The sequence below is a fragment of the Pyrgilauda ruficollis genome, unplaced genomic scaffold (assembly GCF_017590135.1).
Source record: "Pyrgilauda ruficollis isolate IOZ18807 unplaced genomic scaffold, ASM1759013v1 scaffold77, whole genome shotgun sequence".
In the NCBI taxonomy this organism is placed as follows: domain Eukaryota; kingdom Metazoa; phylum Chordata; class Aves; order Passeriformes; family Passeridae; genus Pyrgilauda; species Pyrgilauda ruficollis.
Window position 1 is genome coordinate 1,141,779 of NW_024529599.1, and position 20,604 is coordinate 1,162,382.

At 49.3% G+C, this 20,604-nt stretch overlaps 2 protein-coding genes across 2 annotated transcripts; one reads left to right on the plus strand and one right to left on the minus strand.

Moving 5' to 3' along the window:
* Positions 1 to 426: 426 nt before the first annotated feature.
* Positions 427 to 2,877, minus strand: GALR2 (galanin receptor 2). The gene is made up of 2 exons (XM_041486612.1): positions 2,531 to 2,877; positions 427 to 1,214 (listed from the first exon to the last, which is right to left on the minus strand). Exons 1-2 carry the CDS (start codon positions 2,869 to 2,871, stop codon positions 434 to 436), a joined length of 1,122 nt encoding a protein of 373 aa, XP_041342546.1. The 5' UTR covers positions 2,872 to 2,877; the 3' UTR covers positions 427 to 433.
* Positions 2,878 to 7,613: 4,736 nt separating this feature from the next.
* Positions 7,614 to 20,207, plus strand: SRP68 (signal recognition particle 68). Its single transcript, XM_041486565.1, has 15 exons — positions 7,614 to 8,090; positions 8,588 to 8,701; positions 9,602 to 9,797; positions 10,498 to 10,580; positions 10,808 to 10,917; positions 11,251 to 11,333; positions 11,581 to 11,721; positions 15,011 to 15,109; positions 15,391 to 15,455; positions 15,735 to 15,894; positions 16,610 to 16,704; positions 16,937 to 17,066; positions 17,484 to 17,559; positions 18,392 to 18,444; positions 18,877 to 20,207. Exons 2-15 carry the CDS (start codon positions 8,640 to 8,642, stop codon positions 19,102 to 19,104), a joined length of 1,581 nt encoding a protein of 526 aa, XP_041342499.1. The 5' UTR covers positions 7,614 to 8,090; positions 8,588 to 8,639; the 3' UTR covers positions 19,105 to 20,207.
* The last annotated feature ends 397 nt before the right edge of the window (positions 20,208 to 20,604 follow it).

Here is a 20,604-nt window from a genome sequence, read left to right on the forward strand (position 1 = left end):
TTCCTACCTGAGCTGGGTTTGTGCCCAGCGCTGCCCCGGGATGCAGCTCCTAAACCGGGACACAAACAAACCAAGACTTTCCAAATGCCCTAAAAGTGCTTCCACAAGCTCCAGATGCTGTGCTGGTTAGAGGGGCCAGAGCTTTTCACAGGCTCTGGGTGTAGATGCAACAGGGAGTAAGTCCATCCATGACAGAGGAGCAGTGGCAGTGATTTTTGGGTTTGATCTCCTCTCAGCAAGTGCTTGGTGGAAGCAAATCCTATCCTTGGCTGGTTCTTGGCTTAGTTTGTATCAGCAGCATCACAGTAACGATATCTGGGTGCATTTGAATGAAAAGGGTTCAACTGCACCCATTTCAACCCAAAACGTAGCCCGGCCCCAGGCCTGCAGTGCTGCAGGAGACTGCAAAGCCGTGGGGTGGGAGGGAGCTCTGCTAGCTGACGTTGAAGGTGACAGAGGAGCCCTCTGCTCTCTGCTGCTGCCCCTCCAGCCCTGCCTGCCCCCAGGGCTGTGCGGGGGCCCTGCAGCGCGCGGCCGAGCGGCCGGGCAGGGCTTCGCTCAGCTGGGTCACCTCGCTGAGCTCTGCCTCCAGCGTGCTGACCGTGTTGGCAGCCTGGGCCACCTGCACCTTGTGCGCCGCCTTCTTGTGCAGGAGGCAGCTGAAGATCTTCTTGAAGCCCTTGCGGAAGTGTTTGGAGACCAGGGCGTAGACGATGGGGTTCACGCAGGAGTTGGCGTAGGAGATGACGTGCGAGAGGATGCGGAGCACGTACGTGGAGTGGTTGAGGGGGAAGTACCCGAACCACACGCAGAGGATGACCAGGTGGTGGGGCAGCCAGCAGAGGCAGAACAGGACGGCGACGATGATGATCATCCTGGTGACCTTCCTCTTGGCCTTCTTGGACTCCGACATGTCCTGGAGAGGGTCCACGGAGCGCCACAGGTAGCGAATAGTCCGCACGTAGGTGAGGCTCAGGATGAGCACGGGGATGATGTAGCTGAAGATGAAGGTGCAGATGTCCATGATCTTGCGCTGCGAGATCTCCCAGATGGGGTGGCAGACAGTCAGGTTGGCCAGCTGGAACTCCTGGTAGTAGCTGAGGTAAGGGCCCGAGAAGATGAAGGAGAGCCCCCAGATGACACAAATGGCCAGGAGGGCGTTCCTGGGTGTCCTCAGCTCCCTGGAGTGCAGGGGGTATCGTATGGCCAAATACCTGCACAGGAAAGGGAGAGGGAGAGGGACATGGCTGCAGTCCTGGGGAGGGCACAGAGAGAGCATCGCCAGGAGCAGGTTGGACAGAGGGCAGAAATTATGGATTTGGGCTTTCCAGGGCAGTTAGTCACACAACTGATTCCCTGGTGCTTCTTAGGGACCCTGTGCAGCTCAAAGGACTGAGGAAGATTCTCTCCCTGACCCTGTCCCATCACTCTCTGCTCTTGGCAGTGGTTGTGGGGACAGTGGGATGCTCCCATTGTGTCCCTCCCCTAATCCAACAGACCCTCACTTGACCATCACTGCCTGGCACAGTGGAGCAGTGAGGATACAAAGGCAGGAGCAAGTGACCAGGAAACCCAGACACAGCATTCCTTGTACTGGCACACATGAGAGCACATCACCCCTTTTCAGTTCTGTAATTAGCTGGTGCCTTAATTGCATCCAGATCTAAGGCTTGTGCAAGCCCTCCCTTGCTCAACATATCTGTTCTCTCAGCTCCATGGGATACGGGGGGAGAGGCAGCCCCTGGGGGTGCTGTCAGCAGCCAGTGCTGTGCTGGGATAGCAGGACACATCCAGCCAGGCTCCAGGGCCTCCCAGGGGACTGGCACATGCACTTCCCACATCCCACCTCGCAGGGTTTGGGCACTGAGTGGAGCAGCACCAGCAGCTCCCAGCCTCACGCTTGCTGCAGGGTCATAACTCATCAGCCCTTGCAGAGGCAGGGACTGAGGTAAAGCACAGGCAGGAGCACCAGGCTTCCCAGGAAAACCCACCCTGGAACGGGCTGGGATAACCACTGGGACAAGGTTATGGGAACAGAAAGGGGCTTTTTGCTAATAGAAGGGGAGGGTGGGAAAAATCAGTGTCTCAGCTCAAACATCCCAGTGGTTTTTTCTCCTCAAGGTCTGCCTGCTTTGCTGCGGGTTGTTGGGAGGGAAGGGGCTCTCTCTGTGCATCCCAGGAAGAGCCAGAGCTGCACAGGGACTCAGCTTTGCTTCTTTCTCATTTTTCATCCCCTCTTCACTGCCAGGGCCTGTGCATAAATCCCAGTCCTTAAGCTTTGGGGTCTGAAACCTTCCTCCAGCTGGGCACTGGGGCCAGGGGTCCCCATGCAGCCCTCTGCAGCCCCTCATACTGGGACTTCCTAGCACACATCCACTGGGAATGCTCCTTGATTCCCCCAGGAGCCCCGGGAGATCACAGCAGTCAGGATTTAGCTCCAGGGGAATTTGCCCCCTCCCTGCCCCGGTGGGATCCAGAGAAAGGGGAGCCTCAGGATGCAGGCAGCCCCTCCTCCCGTTCCCTTTCCTACCTGTCGAGGGAGACGGTGGCCAGGGTGAAGCTGCTGGCATACATGGTGAGGTAGATGAAGAAGTGCACGGCCTTGCACATGAAGGGCCCGAACACCCACCCCTCCAGGGTGTAGATGGTGGCTTGGAAGGGGACGCAGAAGAGGATGAAGCAGAGGTCGGCCACCCCCAGGTTGAGGATGAAGAGGTTGGTTGTGTTCTTCACCTGCCCGTTGCGCAGCAGCACGGCCAGCACCAGGCTGTTGCCCACGGTGCCCACGAGGAAGATGATGAAGTACACGAGTGGGATGATGACGGACTCGGGCTGCCAGCCCCCCCCGGAGCCCGCCAGCGAGCTGTTCATGGCCGGGAGTGCACGGCTAGGGTGGGCAGCGTGCGTGGAGAAGGCACCGGGGGGCACACGGGGAGAGGGGGTGCACAGGGAGATCACTGTAGGGTGCACCAGGGGGAGCACGCTGGGGAGCACAAAAGGGAGGAAAAGGGAAAGGGAAAGGGGGTGCAGGGAGAGGTCAGTGAGGAGCACACCGGGGATGCACGGGAAAGGGATGGATAGGAAAAGACGTGCAGTGGGGAGCGCAGCAGGGATGCAAAGGAAAAGGGGGTGCAGGGAGAGGTCAGCAGGGACTGCAGGGGAAAGGGGGTGCAGGGAGAGGTCAGCAGGGACTGCACGGGAAAGGGGGTGCAGGGAGAGCGCGCCGGCGAGCACAGAAGGGACGCACGGAAAAAGGGGGTGCAAGGAGCCCGCAGCGGGGAGCGCAGCAGGGATGCACGGGAAGGGGCAGAACGGTGCAAGGGGAGCCCGGAGAGCGCACGGGAGCTGCACGGGAGCGGGGGTGCATGGGGAGCGTGCGGGGCCCGCCGGGGCGCACGGGGAGCCGGCGGGGGTGCGGGGGAGCCGCGGGGGAGCCGGGGGCCCTTCACCTCCTCCGGGTGTGCGGGAGCCCGCGGGCGCTCGGGGCGGCTCCGGCGGGGCGGCTCCGGCGCTCTCCGTGCGCCGGCGGAGCGGGGGGGCCCGGGGGGCTCCGGGGCGCGGCTCCCGCCCGGCCCCGGGGACGGCATCCCCACCCCGCTCCCCTCGGGGAGCTGAGCCGGGCCGGGCCGGGCAGGGTTTGCCCTGGGATGGGGTGAAATGTCAGTCAGTGCTGTTACCGCTCCGGAGGGGCTGGGCGCCCCAAAGGGAGCTGGGCACCCAAAGGGAGGCGTCTGCAGGGGTTTTCTGATCGCCTCCCCCTTCAGTAGTCACTGAAAGAGGGTTTGTTCACCCCCAAGGGCTGCAGGGCTGGTTTTTAGCAATGGGAATCCTCTGACTGCAAATTTGTCCGCATTGTCCAGCGGCAGCGAAATCCTCGCACCAAAACAGCCGAGGTGAGTGAGCCCAGGTTTTCAGGAGAAACTGCATTTCTCCCCACGGCTGGGAGAGCAGCGGGACACATTGCAGCGAGAACAAATCTTTTTTCGTGCCATGTCTTCTTCCTGCAAAATTGCCTTTTTGGTCCCGCGCGAATGGAAGCCTTGGGAGCGGCCGGTGCAATCAGCTCTCCAAGGACTCTTCGTCTGACCCCACCCCAGCCTGCCTTGTTTTGCTTCTGCGGAGGGAGAAATATTTAATGCGTCAATTACTTCTGTAACTAACTCGCCCCGCAGCTTCTCCGTTCTCTTAATGGGCGTTCGGCGCTGAGCCCGCCGTGCGGGGCTCTGGGGACACTCACAGCCCTGTGACACGGCCACCACAGCACACGGAGCCCTCCCCACCCCGGCTGCCCAGCCCCACAAAGCCAGCTCCCGTCTGGAGACCCCTCCGGGGTGAGGATGCTCCGTGCTCCCGGTGACATCCCGCCGGGAAAAGCAATGAGGAGCAGCACAGCGGAAATTCGGGAGCTGCTGAGACACGGAGCACAGCTCTGCCTTGCTCTGCTGATCCCAGAGCGGCTGCATGTCCCCAGGGAGCCTCTCCGGTGCCACATCCCCGGGCACGACCATGGGGATTGCTGGGAAACTCGTGGGGAAGCCTGGCCCCAGGGAGGTTCCACCCTGTGTCCTGACACCCTGGTGGTGTCCTTGGTCAGCCTGCAGAGAGGCTGGGTCCATCCTTGTGCTGCAGAGGGAGATTATTTAAAAAAAAAAAAAAAAAAAAAAAAAAAAAAAAAAAAAAAAAGAGGGAAAACACTCAGTTTCTTCCCAAATAGCAGTAAAATTCAGGACTAGCAGGATAAAAATAAATAGCAGCAAAATACATTTTTGTCCTGAGACACGGAAGGGTTATTTGGGCAGGGGTGCAGGAGGATGACCCAGATCCCCAAAAGCAAGATCCTTTGGCCAAAACCAATAGGAAAAGGCACGCTGTGGGGCTGGCAGAGGGATGTGAGTGCCTGTAGCTGTGTATTTGTGCTCTGCAGCAGTCCCTGTGACACCAAAGGCAGCTCAGGCTGCCAGGCTCCCCTCAAGGCTCTGCAGGTTTGTGTGACCCCCCTGGCCCTGCCCTGGGGGAGGGCAGAGCCAGCCCTGCAGGAGCAATTCACACACCCAGGCGGTGGCTGATGGTTTTATCCTCCCATTTCCAGAGTCCAGAGGAATCCAGAGGAGCAGCAAAGCTTCCTGCCAGTGTGCAAGAAAGCAGAAATGTTCCTGTGCCACACCTGGTGGCTGTTCTGACACTGGAATAGGTCCTTTGGGGTGCTTTTTTGGGCATCTGAGGGTGGGTGCTGCTGTGCCAGCCTAAGCCAAGCCTGTGTGAATAGCCACAGCTGCAAGAGAGGGGCTGTTGTTTGGCTTTAACTATATATATTTTATTATATATATATTTAATAGGCTTTAATTGCTGTGCCTGCTTAGTTCAGCATCACCCTGGAGCACGGTTTGGTTCAGATAGGGAATGAATCCCTGGGAGATGCATTTGGAGCCTGGAGCAGAGAGTTTAAAAGATGTGCACAGAAAGCTGCCACTTGAGGACATGGTTGATTTTTATTTATTATTATTATCATTATTATTTCCCCTTTGAGCTTTGCTGTCTATGAGAGGAAAGGAGAAGTTTGAAATCAGGAATAACAGGTCACAGCTGAGCCCTTGGAAGGGGAGAGGAGCCAAATTGCTCCTGGTAGTGTGACAGCAGAGTGCAGCCAGGCAGGCAGAGCCCAGGGCTGGCAAAGACGGGTCTGGGGGCACCAGCAGCTCTTGGAGCAGTTTGTATTATAAGGTTTTATGTAAATATTACCATTAGGTGCTCAAATAAATTTGGTGTTTGTCCCGAATGAGGTGCCCAACCCCATGAGCAAAGGCCCTGGTTTTAAGTGCTCACACCATGAAACAGCTCCGGGGTTAGGTGAGGTGAGGGCAGGTGCGCAGCCCCAGGGGGTTAGGGCGCTGGAGGTGGAGGGTTTGTTCTTAGCGCTGAGCCCGGGGGCAGCCACAGCCGCTCTGCCAAGGGCTGCGGGCTCGCAGTGTCCCGGGAAGGGCACGGGGATGGAGGGAGAGGCTCCCGGGACTGCCACGGCACGGCCAGGAGCGGGGGCACCCGGGGGGTGACCTGGGGTCAGTTCTGGGGTGGCTGGGTGACCCTGGGGCTGTTTGGGGTGGCTGGGTGACCCTGGGGCTGTTTTGGGGTGGGTGGATGGCCCTGGGGCTGTCTGGGGTCAGCGCTGTGTCGGAGCTGGGGCTCGGCCGGGATGGATGAGCGGGACCGGGCCGGGCGGGGCTGCATCCGCACCCGGGTGGGGCCCAGCCCCGGGAGCCCGCCGGGACCCCGATCCCTGTCCCGGTTCCGCTGTTCCCGGGCTCCCCCCGTGTCCTTCCCGATCCCTGTTCCCGGTTCTCCCGATCCCGTTCCCTGTCCCCCAGTTCCCGTTCCCTGTCCCGGATCCCCCCTATTCTGCTCCCTGTTCCCCCTATCCCGTTCCCGGTTTCCCCGTTCCCCGTCCCGGCTCCCTCTGTCCCGTTCCCTGTTCCCCGTCCCGGCTCCCTCTGTCCCGTTCCCTGTTCCCCCGTTCCCTGTCCCGGTTCTCCCGATCCCGCAGGTGCGCTGAGGTGGCACGCTGGCTCCTGCAGATTTAGTGCTTCTGAAATCTCGGCGTGTAAAGCTCGTGGGAGTTTTGTAGGTGAAACTTGGATGTGAAACCAGTCCAGCTGCACAGCTGTGATAGAGCTGAGTTTTATCTTCTGGGTCAGAGGGAAACCCGGGGGAAATCAGGCTGCAGTTTTCCACGTGGCATATGGCAGGTGTTGTGTAGTCAGTAACTGTGGAGTAAGGTGCAGGCGTAGCAATTGCCCTGAGAATGTCTTAAGTAAGTGAAAAAATGAAAAAGTTGAGGGGGTGTGAATTCAGCAAGTAACTGTGCAGGATAAAAGAGAGTCTGAAAAAAATTTTGGATAGGCAGCATGGATGAGGAGGGCTGTGATGAGACACTGCAGTTTGACTGGGTTGTTCTGCAAATATAGAATAATTCAGTGCAATAACTATTGGTGCAGGTTTTTGTACTTCAGGGACTTTCTTCTAGGTGTAGTCCTAAGAACACATTTTGATAGGCATCTGGCATTTTAAACTTTAAATGTTTGGTGGTTTTTTTAGGTGTAGTTGTAGTTTTTCTTTTGTTGGGGTTGTTGTACAGTCTGGTTTTCTGATGTGAGTTTTCTTTAAAGGCTTTCTGGTAAAGCTTAAAAGGGAAATTTTAGGGTATGAATACATATAGCACAGAGATTTCTTGTGTGTGGTGGAGATTTTATTTCACAAAATAACCTGCCTCATAAACTGAATGAAAAACACTAGATTTACTAGAATGTGGCATGGTTTTATTTGGTAGGAATAACTGAGGGAGTAAAGGAAGAGCAGGATCTCTGCCAATGCGCTGGAGGATGGGGAGACTGGATGGAAATGATGGAGTGATGGTGTCCCAGGCCACAGAGCAGTGCTTTGTGTCACAGATATTTGTTACAGCAAGACTAGACACGTGCTGAAAAATTGAGAAGATCAGCCCTGGAGTTCCTTCCAAAACCTCTTTTTATGAGGTTCTGTGCTCAGAAGGCACTTTGTGGAAGCTGTGCTGGGGAGGCAGCAGTGATTCTGTTCAGGGTGTTTTTATCCTTTTCCTGAGCGAGGAGACATTCTGGGGCAGGAAAGCTTCTCTACCTCAGTTTTCCCTACAAATCTGTGTCACAAGTGCAGCTGGGGAGGTGCTGTAGCCAGGCTGGGGCAGTCAGGTGTGTTATCCTGGATGGTCCTTATCCCAAAAGGAGCTCTGGTGACAGCAGCACTCCCCTGGATGTCTGGAGGAGGTGCTTGAGGTTTGTCTCGGTCTCTGCTGACAGGCAGGAGCTCTGGAGGGAGCTGTGGGCTCATGAGGTGCTTTGGAGCCATCAGCTCTCTGCTTTTAGGAGGTTTTGGGGTGTGCCACTGTTCAGAGTGTGTTTGTCTCATGGGATCTGGGGGTTCCCTGCTGTTATTTTGGGGTGGAAGGAGGAGCTGGTGCCGCTGCCCTGTGAGTGTCCCTTAACGCCAGCCGCAGTCCTGCAGATCGTGAAGGAGTCCCAGCAGCAGCATGGCCTGAGGCATGGGGACTTCCAGAGGTACAGGTGAGTGCTGGGGGCTGCTCCTGGGGCTTGGTGTCACTTCATTTAAATTGCAACCCCCTGTAGCAGGCAACAAAACCCATCTGCCAGGTGGAAACCCCTGACAGGGTGTTCCACATGGGGCCCTGTGTGCTGATTGCCCTTGGTGTACTGTGCTGTGGCTCTTGCATCTCCACTGCCCATAGCAGCTTGTGTTCACACCTCCCTGATAAGCACTGTTCTCCTCCAGAGCTCAGTGTTCAATAAACATGCATAAAGCAGCTAGTAATGACCACATCACCCTGATTTCAAGATCATCAATAACTACTTGTCTTTTACTTCATTTTCTATTAATTGCTGCTTTACAGGTAGTTTTTGAGCTACCATATGTCACACATGGAGTTTTAAATGTTAAAACTTTGTCTGGTACAGCCTTAATTTTTAATTTTTTTTCTATTTGGATAGAGAAGTAAACAGAAGCAAAGTTGTCAGCCATACTGACTGTGGTTGTCCTTTTTTAGGGGTTACTGCTCCCGCAGGCTGAGGCGGCTCCGCAAAACTCTCAACTTCAAGATGGGCAACAGACACAAGTTCACTGGGAAGAAAGTAACTGAAGAGATTCTCTCAGACAACAGGTACAGGGACTGGATGGAATTGAGAATTCAGTATGTTACTGAAGAGTTTCCTTACAGAAATTTATTTTCCAGGGGGAAAACTATTTTGTGCAATATCGTCCGAAATGTTTCTTTTCAGAGATATGTGTTGTTGATATTAATAAAAGTTCAGGCTGTAGTGCAGGTGCAAGAGACACTGCTCAGATCCAGTGGGACAAGGAGGAGCAGCAACAGCCTGTTCCTTCTCTTCCCTTCTAGTTGCTAAAATGGATTCTTTTCATAATCAGTAAATTCCTGTGACACTTAAGAGGAAATGCTTATTCAGGTCTGTTGCAAGGTAACCATGGGAATGCTGGTAATGTAAATGGTGTAGCCAGCAAGGTTGGGGTTAGAGATGCAATCCCTTCTGTTTGAACAGAAATATTGCACTGCAAGTTTTAATTAAATCTTCTAAATTTGACAGAATGCTTGTCTGACAGAGTATGTGGAGAGCAGCCAGGCTTTTGGGTTCACTTCCCATCTTTTAGGTACACTTAAAATGTTTCCTGTCTTGTCTTTTCTTGTGGGAAAACAACACATGATGCTGCATTCACCTGTGTTGTTAAGAACATTTTGAACCAGTTTGAAGAGTGGCCTAAAATTATAAATCCCTTGTCTTTGTAGTGTCTGTGGTACTACAGAATGATACCTAATTCTCTTCCTCAGTGGGATAATTGCACTTCTGAGTGAGAAACACAGCAGAAACTAGTCAGGAATAACAAGACTTTGTGTGCTTAGAACTTAAAGTAAAACATCTGCCTCTTACTAACCAAGCTGCACTTCTGCTACTGAACTTGGCAGACCAAATGGCAAAGAGCTGGTGGTGATACAACTCTTATGTGAGTGTCATTATTGTCCCATGCACCCTCCTGTGCCCTGCAGGTATTTGCTGCTGATCCTGATGGATGCAGAGAGGGCCTGGAGCTATGCCATGCAGCTGAAGCAGGAGGCCAACACGGAGCCCCGCAAGCGCTTCCATTTGCTCTCGCGGCTGCGCAAGGCTGTGAAACACGCCGAGGAGCTGGAGAGGCTCTGTGAGAGCAACAGGGTGGATGCCAAGACAAAGCTGGAAGCTCAGGTAACCACTGATACTTTCATCTTGTTGTACAGCAAGGGCTGAACAAGAAACCTTTGGAGTTTGGGGTGATGAAATAATTACTGTCTCTCAGTGAATAATAGAAGTACAAAAAATTGAGGGCAGCTAAGATGGTGCAACACAGCCTAAGAAACTGCTTATCAATTGAGTTACATTTTTGTTGAATGTGCTGAAGTAGCCACCTAGAATGCAAGATTTGGGGGTTCAGTTCCTGGGAAACAGGAAACAGCTGTTGTGAAATCTTTGAACAGCAGTGCTGTACTCATTTAATTAAACTGCCATTGTATAGCATGTTGCTGGGGAAAAAAGTTGTGTGACATCAGTGGGCCATTCAATAACAATCAAGAAATATTTTTAATTTCTGGGTGACCTTGTCTAGTGGAAGATGTCCCTGTCATGGCAGGGGGATTGGAACTAGATAATCTTTAAGCTCCTTTCCAATCCATTCTCTGATTCCATTTTATGATTCTGTGGTTCCTTAGAAATGCAGCAGAGTCAGTTAAAGAGGAAGAGGTAGGTAGCTGTAACCTGTCATCCAAATCAGTTGTCTTCTGTGAGAAGCCCCAGTGAAAAGGGCAAAGCTTAGTCACCCACTGCAGGAGTCACAGCAGCCTCCCTGCTGAAGGTGGCACCAATTAGGCAGCTGGTGGGGGGAAGTGACCTTGCCTCGCTCTGTGTGCAGGCGTACATGGCTTACCTCACCGGGATGCTTCGCTTCGAGCACCAGGAGTGGAAGGCAGCAATGGAGGCTTTCAACAAATGCAAGTGAGTCCCTGACTTCACCAGCTTCCTTCAGGAAATAGTGTTGGATCACTTTGGTTATGCACATAACTAAACTAACATTACTAACACTGTGCATTGTTAATTGTGCTTAACTGGGAGGTGCTGCTGAAGAAATAGCATCCTCCAGAGCACAGACACAAGCTGTTCCCTTAGGGTAGCACCTCATAAGTGGCACACTCTGCAGTGTTAATATCTGTCCTTTGCTGTAGGACCATCTATGAAAAGCTGGCCAATGCTTTCACAGAAGAACAAGCTGTGCTGTATAACCAGCGTGTGGAGGAGATCTCGCCCAACATCCGCTACTGTGCCTACAACATTGGTAAGGGAAGGAGGCTTAATCTGTTCACAGGAAAGCAGTATTCATTTAGTTAAACCCTGATCTAAGTGACATTGACGCCATCATATTTTGGGCAAATTCTGCTCCTGTTTTGGGACAGTTTAGCAATGCAGAAAGGGCCTCATTTTGCAACAGCATCTGTGGTTATGTGTAGAAAGACAGAATAACAGTTTGTGGTAGCTTGCCTGTGAAGTTACAGTGAAATTGCAAGCTTTTCCCTAAACTGCCAGTGTAAAATCTAATGATGAGTTTTTGTATATGAAAGTGATTTTGAAGTCAAATGGAAATGTGATCTCAATTTGTTGATTCTCTCAGGTGACCAATCTGCCATGAATGAGTTGATGCAGATGAGACTGAGGTCTGGTGGCACTGAAGGTCTTCTTGCAGAAAAACTGGAGGTAATTTATATGCATGCTTCAACTTGAAATATTTATTATTACTGTGCTGAGCATGAATATTGCTGCAGCAAACCGTTCAAGAGCCAGAATTGAACAGAAGTGAGCAAGCAAGCCTAGGCTCTGTGGGAAGCAACGCTTTCCCAAAATGCCCTTTGATTTCAAAATAGTCAAGTCTAACATGAATTCAGGAGGTTCAGTTTTGCATCCCTGTAAATTCAGGCTCCTAAGCTCAGTGTGTTCTGTGCAGGCACTGATCACCCAGACTCGGGCAAAGCAGGCAGCCACGATGAGTGAGGTGGAGTGGAGAGGGAGAACTGTCCCAGTGAAGATTGACAAAGTGAGGATCTTCCTGCTGGGGCTGGCTGACAACGAGGCAGCAATTGCTCAGGTAACACAGCAGCCCTCTCCATCCTGCCCTTCTAACCATCCTCTCCTTCTGTGCAATACCTGGTAACTGAACTAAAAGCTTTTGAGTAATCTCATATTTTTTCAAACTTGGGGCTGGAAGGCTGAAGGTAAAAGTGGGGGAGTATACTGATTATAACCCAAAGCTGAAGTGTTGGCTGGGGATAGCTCTCACAGTCTGCTGAGTGGAGTAGTCTGGGAGATCTATTCTGAGTATTCCTGCTCCTTGGAACATTCTGTGCTGCCCTGCAGCAGCAGGGTGATAACCATTATTGTTAATACATCACTTGAAAATGAAAGTTACCTTTTTAAGAGTAACTGGTTTTGAATTACTCTTCCAATTTTTTTAAGCATCTTGCTCAAATGGTCCAACTTCAGAGTAGCCAAAACGAAAATACATATTGATAATTTCTTTCTTTAGCAACAAATAGCCATTTGCCAGGTGTAGCAGGTGCTATTCCATTCTCTTACTGACTTCTGGAAATCTTCAAAAGCAGGAAGTGGATTAATAAATGTTAGGATGTAAATCAATTTCACATGTAATGGTTCTGAAACACTTCTTAGAATCATGGTCTGAGTTGGAAAGGACTCACAAGGATCATTGAAGTCCAGCTCACTGGAACTAGCAGTGGCACATACAGTTAATGTCTTTAGTATTGTAGTCAAGTTTTCCATGTGTAGTTTTTTCCCTTGGGAGTGGTGACCAGAGGAGGTATCCTGCTTTTCAGTGTCTGCATACACACTCAGAGTTTTAAAAGGCAGTGAAAGGATCTTCAGTGCCACTAAAAATGGGAATTTCGCAGCATTAAAAACCTTTCATCACTAGGAAAATAATAATAAATAAAAGTAGAAATGATAATACCCCTACAGAGGATTAAGACTAGAGCAGGGGATAGTGGTAAGAGGAGTGTGATTAGGATAAACAGGATGTGGCTGGGTGGGAAACCTGAGTGTTACCCATAATGTTAGGAATTGGATGTTGCTGAATGGATTTGGTTTCAGGAAGCACCTAAGTGTGGCCAGCAGGTGGAAGTACAGCTCAGAGTTCCCTCATTTAACTTCCATCCTGGCAGCTGACAGTTGGACTTTCTCAGTTTAGTTGCTCTCTAAAATAGTGGCAGAACAGCCTGGATTTGGTCTCATCTTGCTTTGTATTCCTGGGAATCTGACTAAACAGAGGAGTTGAGTGGACTGCTGAGAGCTGAGCATTGCAGCAGCACTGTTTACATTCCCAGAGGGCTAAAACTTGCCTTTTTGGCAGCAGTTCTGGAGTTGTGTCAGCTGTGATGGGCAGTCCAGCTTCAGGTGAATGAATTGTGCTTCCTGGGATCTTTGGCACCTTTCTGCTCATCTTCACTGAGCTGAAGCCCTGACATAACAGCAGTGCTCTGCAGGGTTTAACTAGTTGTAAAACCAGTCTGTTTTGTGTAAAAATGGAGTCTCCCAATGCAATTACACTGTTGCCTTTGGTGCCTTATTGGTAATGGGAGGAACAGAACAAATAAGCCAAACTGAAACAGGAACCCAGGTTTGAAATTTTGTCAGTCCTTTTGCAGATTTGAAGGTGTGACTGTGAGGGCCCATTGGCTCTCACCAGGTAGAAGTGACGAGGCTGCAGGGCAGCATGACACAGGTGTGCTCCTAGCTGGTATTGCCTCAAGGATTCTGTGCTCATCTCTAGATTGCAGCAAAAATGGCTGGTAATAACTGTCAGAGGTGTTACACAGTGGTTTAGACCAAAGAAAATCTGACAGCTGAGCACTCCACATTTTTTAGAATTGGGTTCAATGGGATTGGTTTCCATGAACCCTCTAAGATGAACCTGTGCAGTTCTGTCAGGAGAGTTGAATCACCAGCTGTAGCACTTGTGTCTCAGTCCTATGAACTGATATCTCCCAAATCAGAACATGGGTATTTATGCATAGAATCAGCTTAAGGAGTTTTTGCTTGGAAAGGAAAGCCTTTGTTTCATTGCAGGGCCCAGCCCTTGCCCTGTTTGTGCCTGAATGATGATCTGGCCATGTCTGTTTTCATTTTTGTGCTTACAGTGAAATTGCTGTGCTGCTCTGGGTGAGGTTGAGAATGCAGTCAGACTCGTCTCTGGTTATTCTAGGAGCCAGTCCCACCTTAAAAATTCTCACAGCAAATCTTAAATTAAAAACAAAAAAAATCCCAAACCCAAAAAACCGCCTCCATCACAGGATACCTGAGGCTTTGTGAGGGAGTAAAAATAACATTCTTGATTGGGTTTGTGAACGTGGGAAGTGGAGAGGCAGAGTCTGTGGAGCTGTACAGTAGATTAACAAGTGAGCATGGTTTGAGACATTTTTTTATTCATTTTGAGAATTGCAAATTTATTGCAGCAAAGCTTATCTTACACTGTTACATGGGATGGGAGTGGCAGAACATGGTGCTGGTGCTCTTGAATTCTCCTTCAGTCACTGAGGCTGAGGTTTGCTTCTGAGTAGTTTTTTCTTACTGAATCATTGAAAGTCTTGCAATCTTCACCTGGTTTCCTTCTTAGCATCTGAATAAAGGCTGAGTTTCAGTTTGGGAGCTTGTTTAATTGGGTACACGATATGCCAATAAATTAGGCAGAGATCAGGCCCCAACTTGTTTTTTAAATGTTGTTTTCAAGTTCTGGTTTTGGGGCAGAAGGCCAAAAGCTGCTTCACTTTTTTTTTTAGCAAAACTTATGGTGACAGCAGAAAAGCACTCGGTCACTCCTGCTGCTGAAATATAGGGTTACTGTGAAAGATGCTTCAAACAAGCAAGTTATTGCCACTGTGAGCATTGCTGGAGTGGGAGTGGAGAAAAGATAATCATCTGCATGTTCTTACCACATGGGAACATTAAATCAGCATAACAAGAGCTGTCTGCATTGGTAGTTTGCCAGTTCAGGACTGCTCAGCTCTTCTATTGCTGGGCCTTTCCCACAGTGCAGTCCAGCCTCAGCTCAGGGAGCAGTGCAGGTGCCATTCAGGAAGGGAATGGAGTTGCTGGGAAAGAAGGTAACTGGTGCAGGAATGAGGCCATGAGCTGTCTGCTAGGCCTTCACTGCTGTTCAGTTCTCAGCACCGACCCCATTCCCCAAGATTTCTGGCAGATTTCCCCCAAGAATATGTTGCAGATAGGCACAGATTGGAGTTCTAACTACCCATGGACCTTAAAGACATAATTTGGGAGAAACTTCATTTAATCTCCTCAATTAATTCATGCATCATACAAAAATGTCTGATTTTTGATCTGTCTTAAATCTCCTTTGCTCTTAGGCAGAAAATGAGGAGACAAAGGAACGTTTGTTTGAGTCTTTACTCAGTGAGTGCAGAGATGCCATTCAGGCTGTTCGGGAAGAATTGAAACCTGACCAGGTAAGCAGCAAACACCAGTTTCTACTTCCAATGGCACTGTGTTTCCTTGGGGCTGGTTTAGTGTTCAGCTTGCTGGGATTTCTTTAATAAAGAGCTGCAAAATTTGAGTTTACTCTCTCTGGAACTGGAGTGGGGGAATAGCAGTGGAGAAGCCCTCCCTCTTTTGCCTAGAAGTCTGTTACTTCCATGGCTTACCCAAACTTTGAGTTATTCTGTGTTTTTCATCCCTTGGCTGCCAGTTTTAAGTAAATCATGCAGTGTTTTGTCTCCATTGCCCACAGAAGCAGCGAGAACACTCTCTGGAAAATGATTCTGGGAAGGTGTCCAACATCCAGTACTTACACAGGTAATAGGCAAACATTGCTGCCAGTGCTAGTGTGAAGAAGCCATGTTCTTATGTCAAGATTTTATTTCGTTTGGTTTTTTTTTATGGGGTTTTTGTTCTGGCCTCTGGGATCCCAAAGGATGACTGTACAGATAAGGATCTGCTTCAAGCTTTGTAAACATTTCACTCCAGACTCTCACGTTGATCTTCCAGATGTTTTTCCATCACCAGTTCGGAACACAGAGTAATGTCTGAGTAGCTCTGACAGTGCTGATGGGCTTTCTCTTTTTATTTTGGCAGTTATTTGACCTACATCAAGCTGTCCACGGCCATCAAGCGCAACGAGAGCATGGCCAAGTCCCTGCAGAAGGCCCTGCTGCAGCAGCAGCGCTCCGACGAGGACGGCAAGCGCTCGCCGCGGCCGCAGGACCTCATCCGCCTCTACGACATCATCCTGCAGGTACTGCTGAGAAAACACATCCAGCTCTCCAGCCTAACCAGAGAGCTCTGTGTGGTTAGGATAAACAGGATGTGGCTGGGTAGGAAACCTGAGTGTTACAAAAGGTTATTGCAGAAATGCAGCACTGTAAGTGAACTACCATGAAGTCTGAAGAGTAGCTGAGTAACCTCAAAGATGTTCAACATCTGCATGAAACACAAAAAACCTCTTTCAATTATGAGCAGAACCTGCTGCTTCAATGGGTGTCCTTTGTTGTGCAATCTAATAGTTTTAAAATAGTCTTTCTGACTCTTGTGCAGCACCCTTAGAGCTGCCTTAGTTTCTGCTGGCCAGGGAAAGTAGCAGCTAAAAATACTTGTTCTTCATTAGCAGGTTCTCTATTTCTCCCATAATTTTGCAGTTAACTGAGGAAGCCTGTAGCTGAAGCAGATGTGAATGGGAGAGGGAAATGCCTTATGAAAGAATTAGTTCATCTGAAATCTAAGGAGTCTTTGTCGTAATTCCTCTTTGTGTCAGGAAGTCTGTCCTGAGGGCAACTTGCACAAGTTTCAATGAGAGTCCTTCACAAGGTTAGAAAACTGATGATTAGAAAACTGGAAACTATTTCCCTGGGAGTGTTCTGTTGACTTGTCAGAAGGGTCATCTTTCTCTTAGACCAGCAGATTCCAGAGGAAGGCAATGCATGCAATTGTTATTCCAACTCTCTTTTGCACAGAACCTTGTGGAGCTGACACAACTTCCTGGCCTAGAAGAAGACAAGAACTTCCAAAAGGAGATTGGATTGAAAACACTCGTGTACAAAGCTTACAGGTGACTGAGAAACAGCCAAGTTTTCTTTAGCACACGTGACACCTGCAGAAGTTTAATTCCACAGCTCTGTGTGCTGTGCAGGCCTTTGATGCAGTTTTTTCTGTCCTTTGAGACTGGTTCCTAAAGGGAAACTGCCCACTGCTACTTAAGGATATCTCCTATTGCCAGTCATTTCTGTTGGCAGAAGGTGTGGACAACAAACACGTCAGGAATGCTCTCTTGACTGTTGCAGGTGTTTCTTCATTGCCCAGTCCTATGTCCTGGTAAAGAAATGGAGTGAAGCCCTCGTGCTGTACGAGAGGGTGCTGAAATACGCCCGCGAGGTTCAGTCGGGAGCTGGAGCTCACAGGAACAGCTTGAAGGTAAGAGCCCAGTCCTGAAGCTGAAGTTTTGTGAAGCAGCTCTGTCCCACTATTTATTGTTAATTAGGTGCCAGGCCATTATAATTCAAGACTGATCTTTAAGTAGGGAGAAGGGTAATGTTCATTATAGCAGAGACTTTCTAGTGACATGGGAACACTTCAGCAGGACACTTAATTGGAGGAGGGACAGACTTGCACCACCTCCAAAACAATTTACCACTTTTTCTCACCTGTGCATTTTCTCTTACACAACTTCTCTAGTGCCTGAAGCACAGTGCTGTAGCTTTTCCCCTCCTGGGAAAGCTTACCAACACTAGAAGTCAATTTCTTAGTTCTTACTCTGTCTGGTTTTACCTTTGCTCTGATTCTTAGACTGGCACATGACAGGCTCTCAAATAATTTTCTTTAATGCTCTAGGAGCTGCCTGATGTTCAGGATCTCATCACTCAAGTCAATGCAGAGAAGTATTCCTTGCAAGCAGCAGCTATTTTAGGTGAGTAACACAGCTATACTAGAACTCTGCTCTGATGTATCTTGACTAAAGCCCCTGCAGCTGTTCCATTCCTTCTATTTCATTCCAGTTCAGTTTAAAATGTTTTTCCATGACCATTCAGTCAGGCTTTGGAAAAGTATTTCTCCCCCAGTTCCAGCTGTTTCTGCCTGTGTGTAGTGCAGGTAGGCAGGCAGTGACTGGACATTGGCATCTTGCTCCCTGCCCAGAGGTGTTAAAACCCTTCCTGGTGATGTGCACCTGTTTTGGGAGCCTGCACAGAACAATTCAGTGTTTCATTTTTTTGCTGCAGACACTTTGGCCTTACTCATCCCAGTTTTGCCTGGTTGGGTGAACTAAGAAGAGGGGGAGCAGTGATGTTCTCTCTGTCAGTGTCAGCCTGGCCAACAGAACTTTGAGGGATAGATGAACTTTGTGATTTCTTGGGCTGCTGTTTTTGCTGTGCCTGCTGCTGGAAATCCAGGACAAGGAGTGTGTTGCCTCCTTTATTGCCTTAATGTTGCTTTAACAGACCCCTCTGGGGTGTTCTCATCATCTTCTGCTGTGTGCTTCACTCAGGGTCTGTGCTGCTTTCCAGACCTTCTCATGACAGTGTGAAGGAGAAGCTCTACCACTGCAGGGCTGTGTTGGCTGTAGATGAGTATGTGTGGTGCTTACTCTAGAAATCAAGTTGATTCTGCTGAAAATACTGTCCTGTGTGTCCCAGAGAGCAAGGATCATGGCTAAGCTTGGGGCACAGCTGCTTCCTGAGACTATCTAACTGTACACCAAGGTCAAGCCAGCTGTTCTTACCCCCTTTTGTTCAATTTTGCAGATGCAAATGATCCTCATGAGACTGAGTCTCCATCTCAGGTCAAGGATGGCAAGGTAAGAGCCAAGAGCTCAGGCAAATTCCAGTTGTGCTCTTAATGACCATCACCTTTATCCTGTTACCTGAGTGTCTCTCACAACACAAGACATGTCACATTGATCAAGATTTGGTCATGACTGGTGTATTTAGGAGATTTTATTAGGCTTGGTGCTGAAGGTACCTGACACAGTGGGGTAGGAGCTGGGAGGCAGCTTGCAGCTTCCAGTGTGGCAGCTTGCTTTATTTAGCTTTCTCTCTGCATATGGGAGGGTTTTCCAGAGATCCTGCAGCTGTGCTTTGACAGGAAGTTAAATCATTTTCAGAGTCCCCAGAGGCCTCACAAGGGAGCCTGAACTTCTCTTGTCTCAGTTGCTGCTCAGTCCTCTTTGATGTTTGACCCTTTTGACACGACTGAAATTTAATTTGTGTCCTGCCTCGGTCTCTTGCAGCCACTCTCAGAACGGTTTGAGACTTTCTGCCTGGATCCTTCCCTGGTCAGCAAGCAAGTCAGCCTCGTGCACTTCCCACCAGGATTCCAGCCCATTCCATGCAAACCCCTGTTCTTTGACCTGGCCCTTAACCATGTTGCTTTCCCACCTCTGGAGGACAAGGTGGAGCAGAAGGCCAAGAGTGGCCTCACAGGATATATAAAGGGCATTTTTGGATTCAAAAGTTAACCAGGACCCCCAGAGGAACAGAGGTTTTATTCTGTATTGAAGGAGAAGCTCCAAGAGGTTCTAGGACACAAATACCTGCACCTGAAATCAACAGAGGGAAGTTCACATCTTCTCCCCTGTGTCCTGTGTTCATGTCTGTGCACACACATTCTCTCCCAGTGTATTAAAGACAAACAATTACTCAGAAACAAACATACACTATAAATAGCTGAAAATAACCTGGAGCACAGAGAAATTCCTTTCTGCTTGGAGAAGTTTTGTGATCAGTGACCTGTCCAGGGTTGGTACACATCTACTCACCATGGACCAGGACATAGATACAATTTGATTCCTGCCTCTGCCCCATTATTTGACACTATTATTTGTTTTTTTGATCTAGAAATTGGGGTGTAATTGGGAAATAGAGGCAGAAGTAGATGCAGAGATAAACCAGCAAGGTGAGGCTTCCACACAATGGCTGTGGAACAGTAGCCAAGGCAGCAACTTCTCCTTCCCTTTCAACCCAGAAGTCTCTATATTTTTTAAGAATGTAACTTTCTGAAATCACAAAATAGAGCCTCTTTCCTTATCAATAAGGATGGCAAACATCAAATGTTGATGGTTACTCCTGCTGTGGTGATGAATTTGTACTCTGGGCCAATAGCACTCTTCTTTATTCATACACACACTTTGTTAAATACCTAAATACAGTATAGAACCTATTCCTGAAAGTATTTTCCTGGGAAAATAGCTTCATGGGTGGCTTTAGCAATAGCTACTTGCTCTTCTTGGGAAGTTGGGTCTCTTGGTGTTCGTTTTGTCTCTGATCTAAACCTTGCCTGAAAACAAGATGATCTTTTTCTGGAGTTCATCTGTTGCTTTGTTTCTTGTCCCTGGTCAGTAGCTACACATGAAATGAGGGATGAGGAACAGCAGACCAGTAGGTTTGTGAGTGATAATTCATCTCTGTCGTGCCAGACAGCGTTTTTTATAAAGCACCCAGGTGCCACGGGGATGGGCACTTTGAAAGTGCAGATAATTTCATAATTGTGATCAATTCAGTAGGAAAAAAACCCCACAGCACATGGGCAGAACTGTTCCTAAATAAAGCATTTGGAAGATTCCACCAGCACTGTGTGGGTTCTCACTCAGCCTGTCCTGGCAGGTGAAGCAAGAATTTGTTTTGGTTGTCTGGACTTTGTGGTTTTTTCTCCTTTTGTAGGCATTGGAGTTAAGGCTGGAAACAGAAGGACCATTTTGAATTATTGGGTTTTTGTTGTAAAGGGAATTTTCCTTGCAAGGTGCATGTCAGATGAATGGGGGGAATTAACAATTCCCATTATTTTAATATGAATGTTCACTTTGTTCCAAGTTGATCTGATTTGTGAGTTCTCAAAGTACAGAAGAACTGTGCTCAGAAAGAGGTGGGAGTGGGAGGAGGAACTTGTTGTTTGTGTTTAATTTTTGCAACATGGAAACAAAATGGGAATTTGTGGTGTTGTAGCCAATTCCCTTTGCCTC

What these genes read in the sequence shown, in the direction of transcription:
- GALR2 (XM_041486612.1), bottom strand. Translation starts at nt 2,871, where the DNA reads ATGAACAGCTCGCTGGCGGGCTCCGGGGGGGGCTGGCAGCCCGAGTCC. An exon ending in GCCACCGTCTCCCTCGACAG is followed by an intron (nt 1,215 to 2,530) that starts GTAGGAAAGGGA and finishes TTTCCTGTGCAG; the next exon opens with GTATTTGGCCATACGATACC.
- SRP68 (XM_041486565.1), top strand. Translation starts at nt 8,640, where the DNA reads ATGGGCAACAGACACAAGTTCACTGGGAAGAAAGTAACTGAAGAGATT. An exon ending in TTCTTGCAGAAAAACTGGAG is followed by an intron (nt 11,334 to 11,580) that starts GTAATTTATATG and finishes TGTTCTGTGCAG; the next exon opens with GCACTGATCACCCAGACTCG. An exon ending in CTCACAGGAACAGCTTGAAG is followed by an intron (nt 17,067 to 17,483) that starts GTAAGAGCCCAG and finishes TTAATGCTCTAG; the next exon opens with GAGCTGCCTGATGTTCAGGA.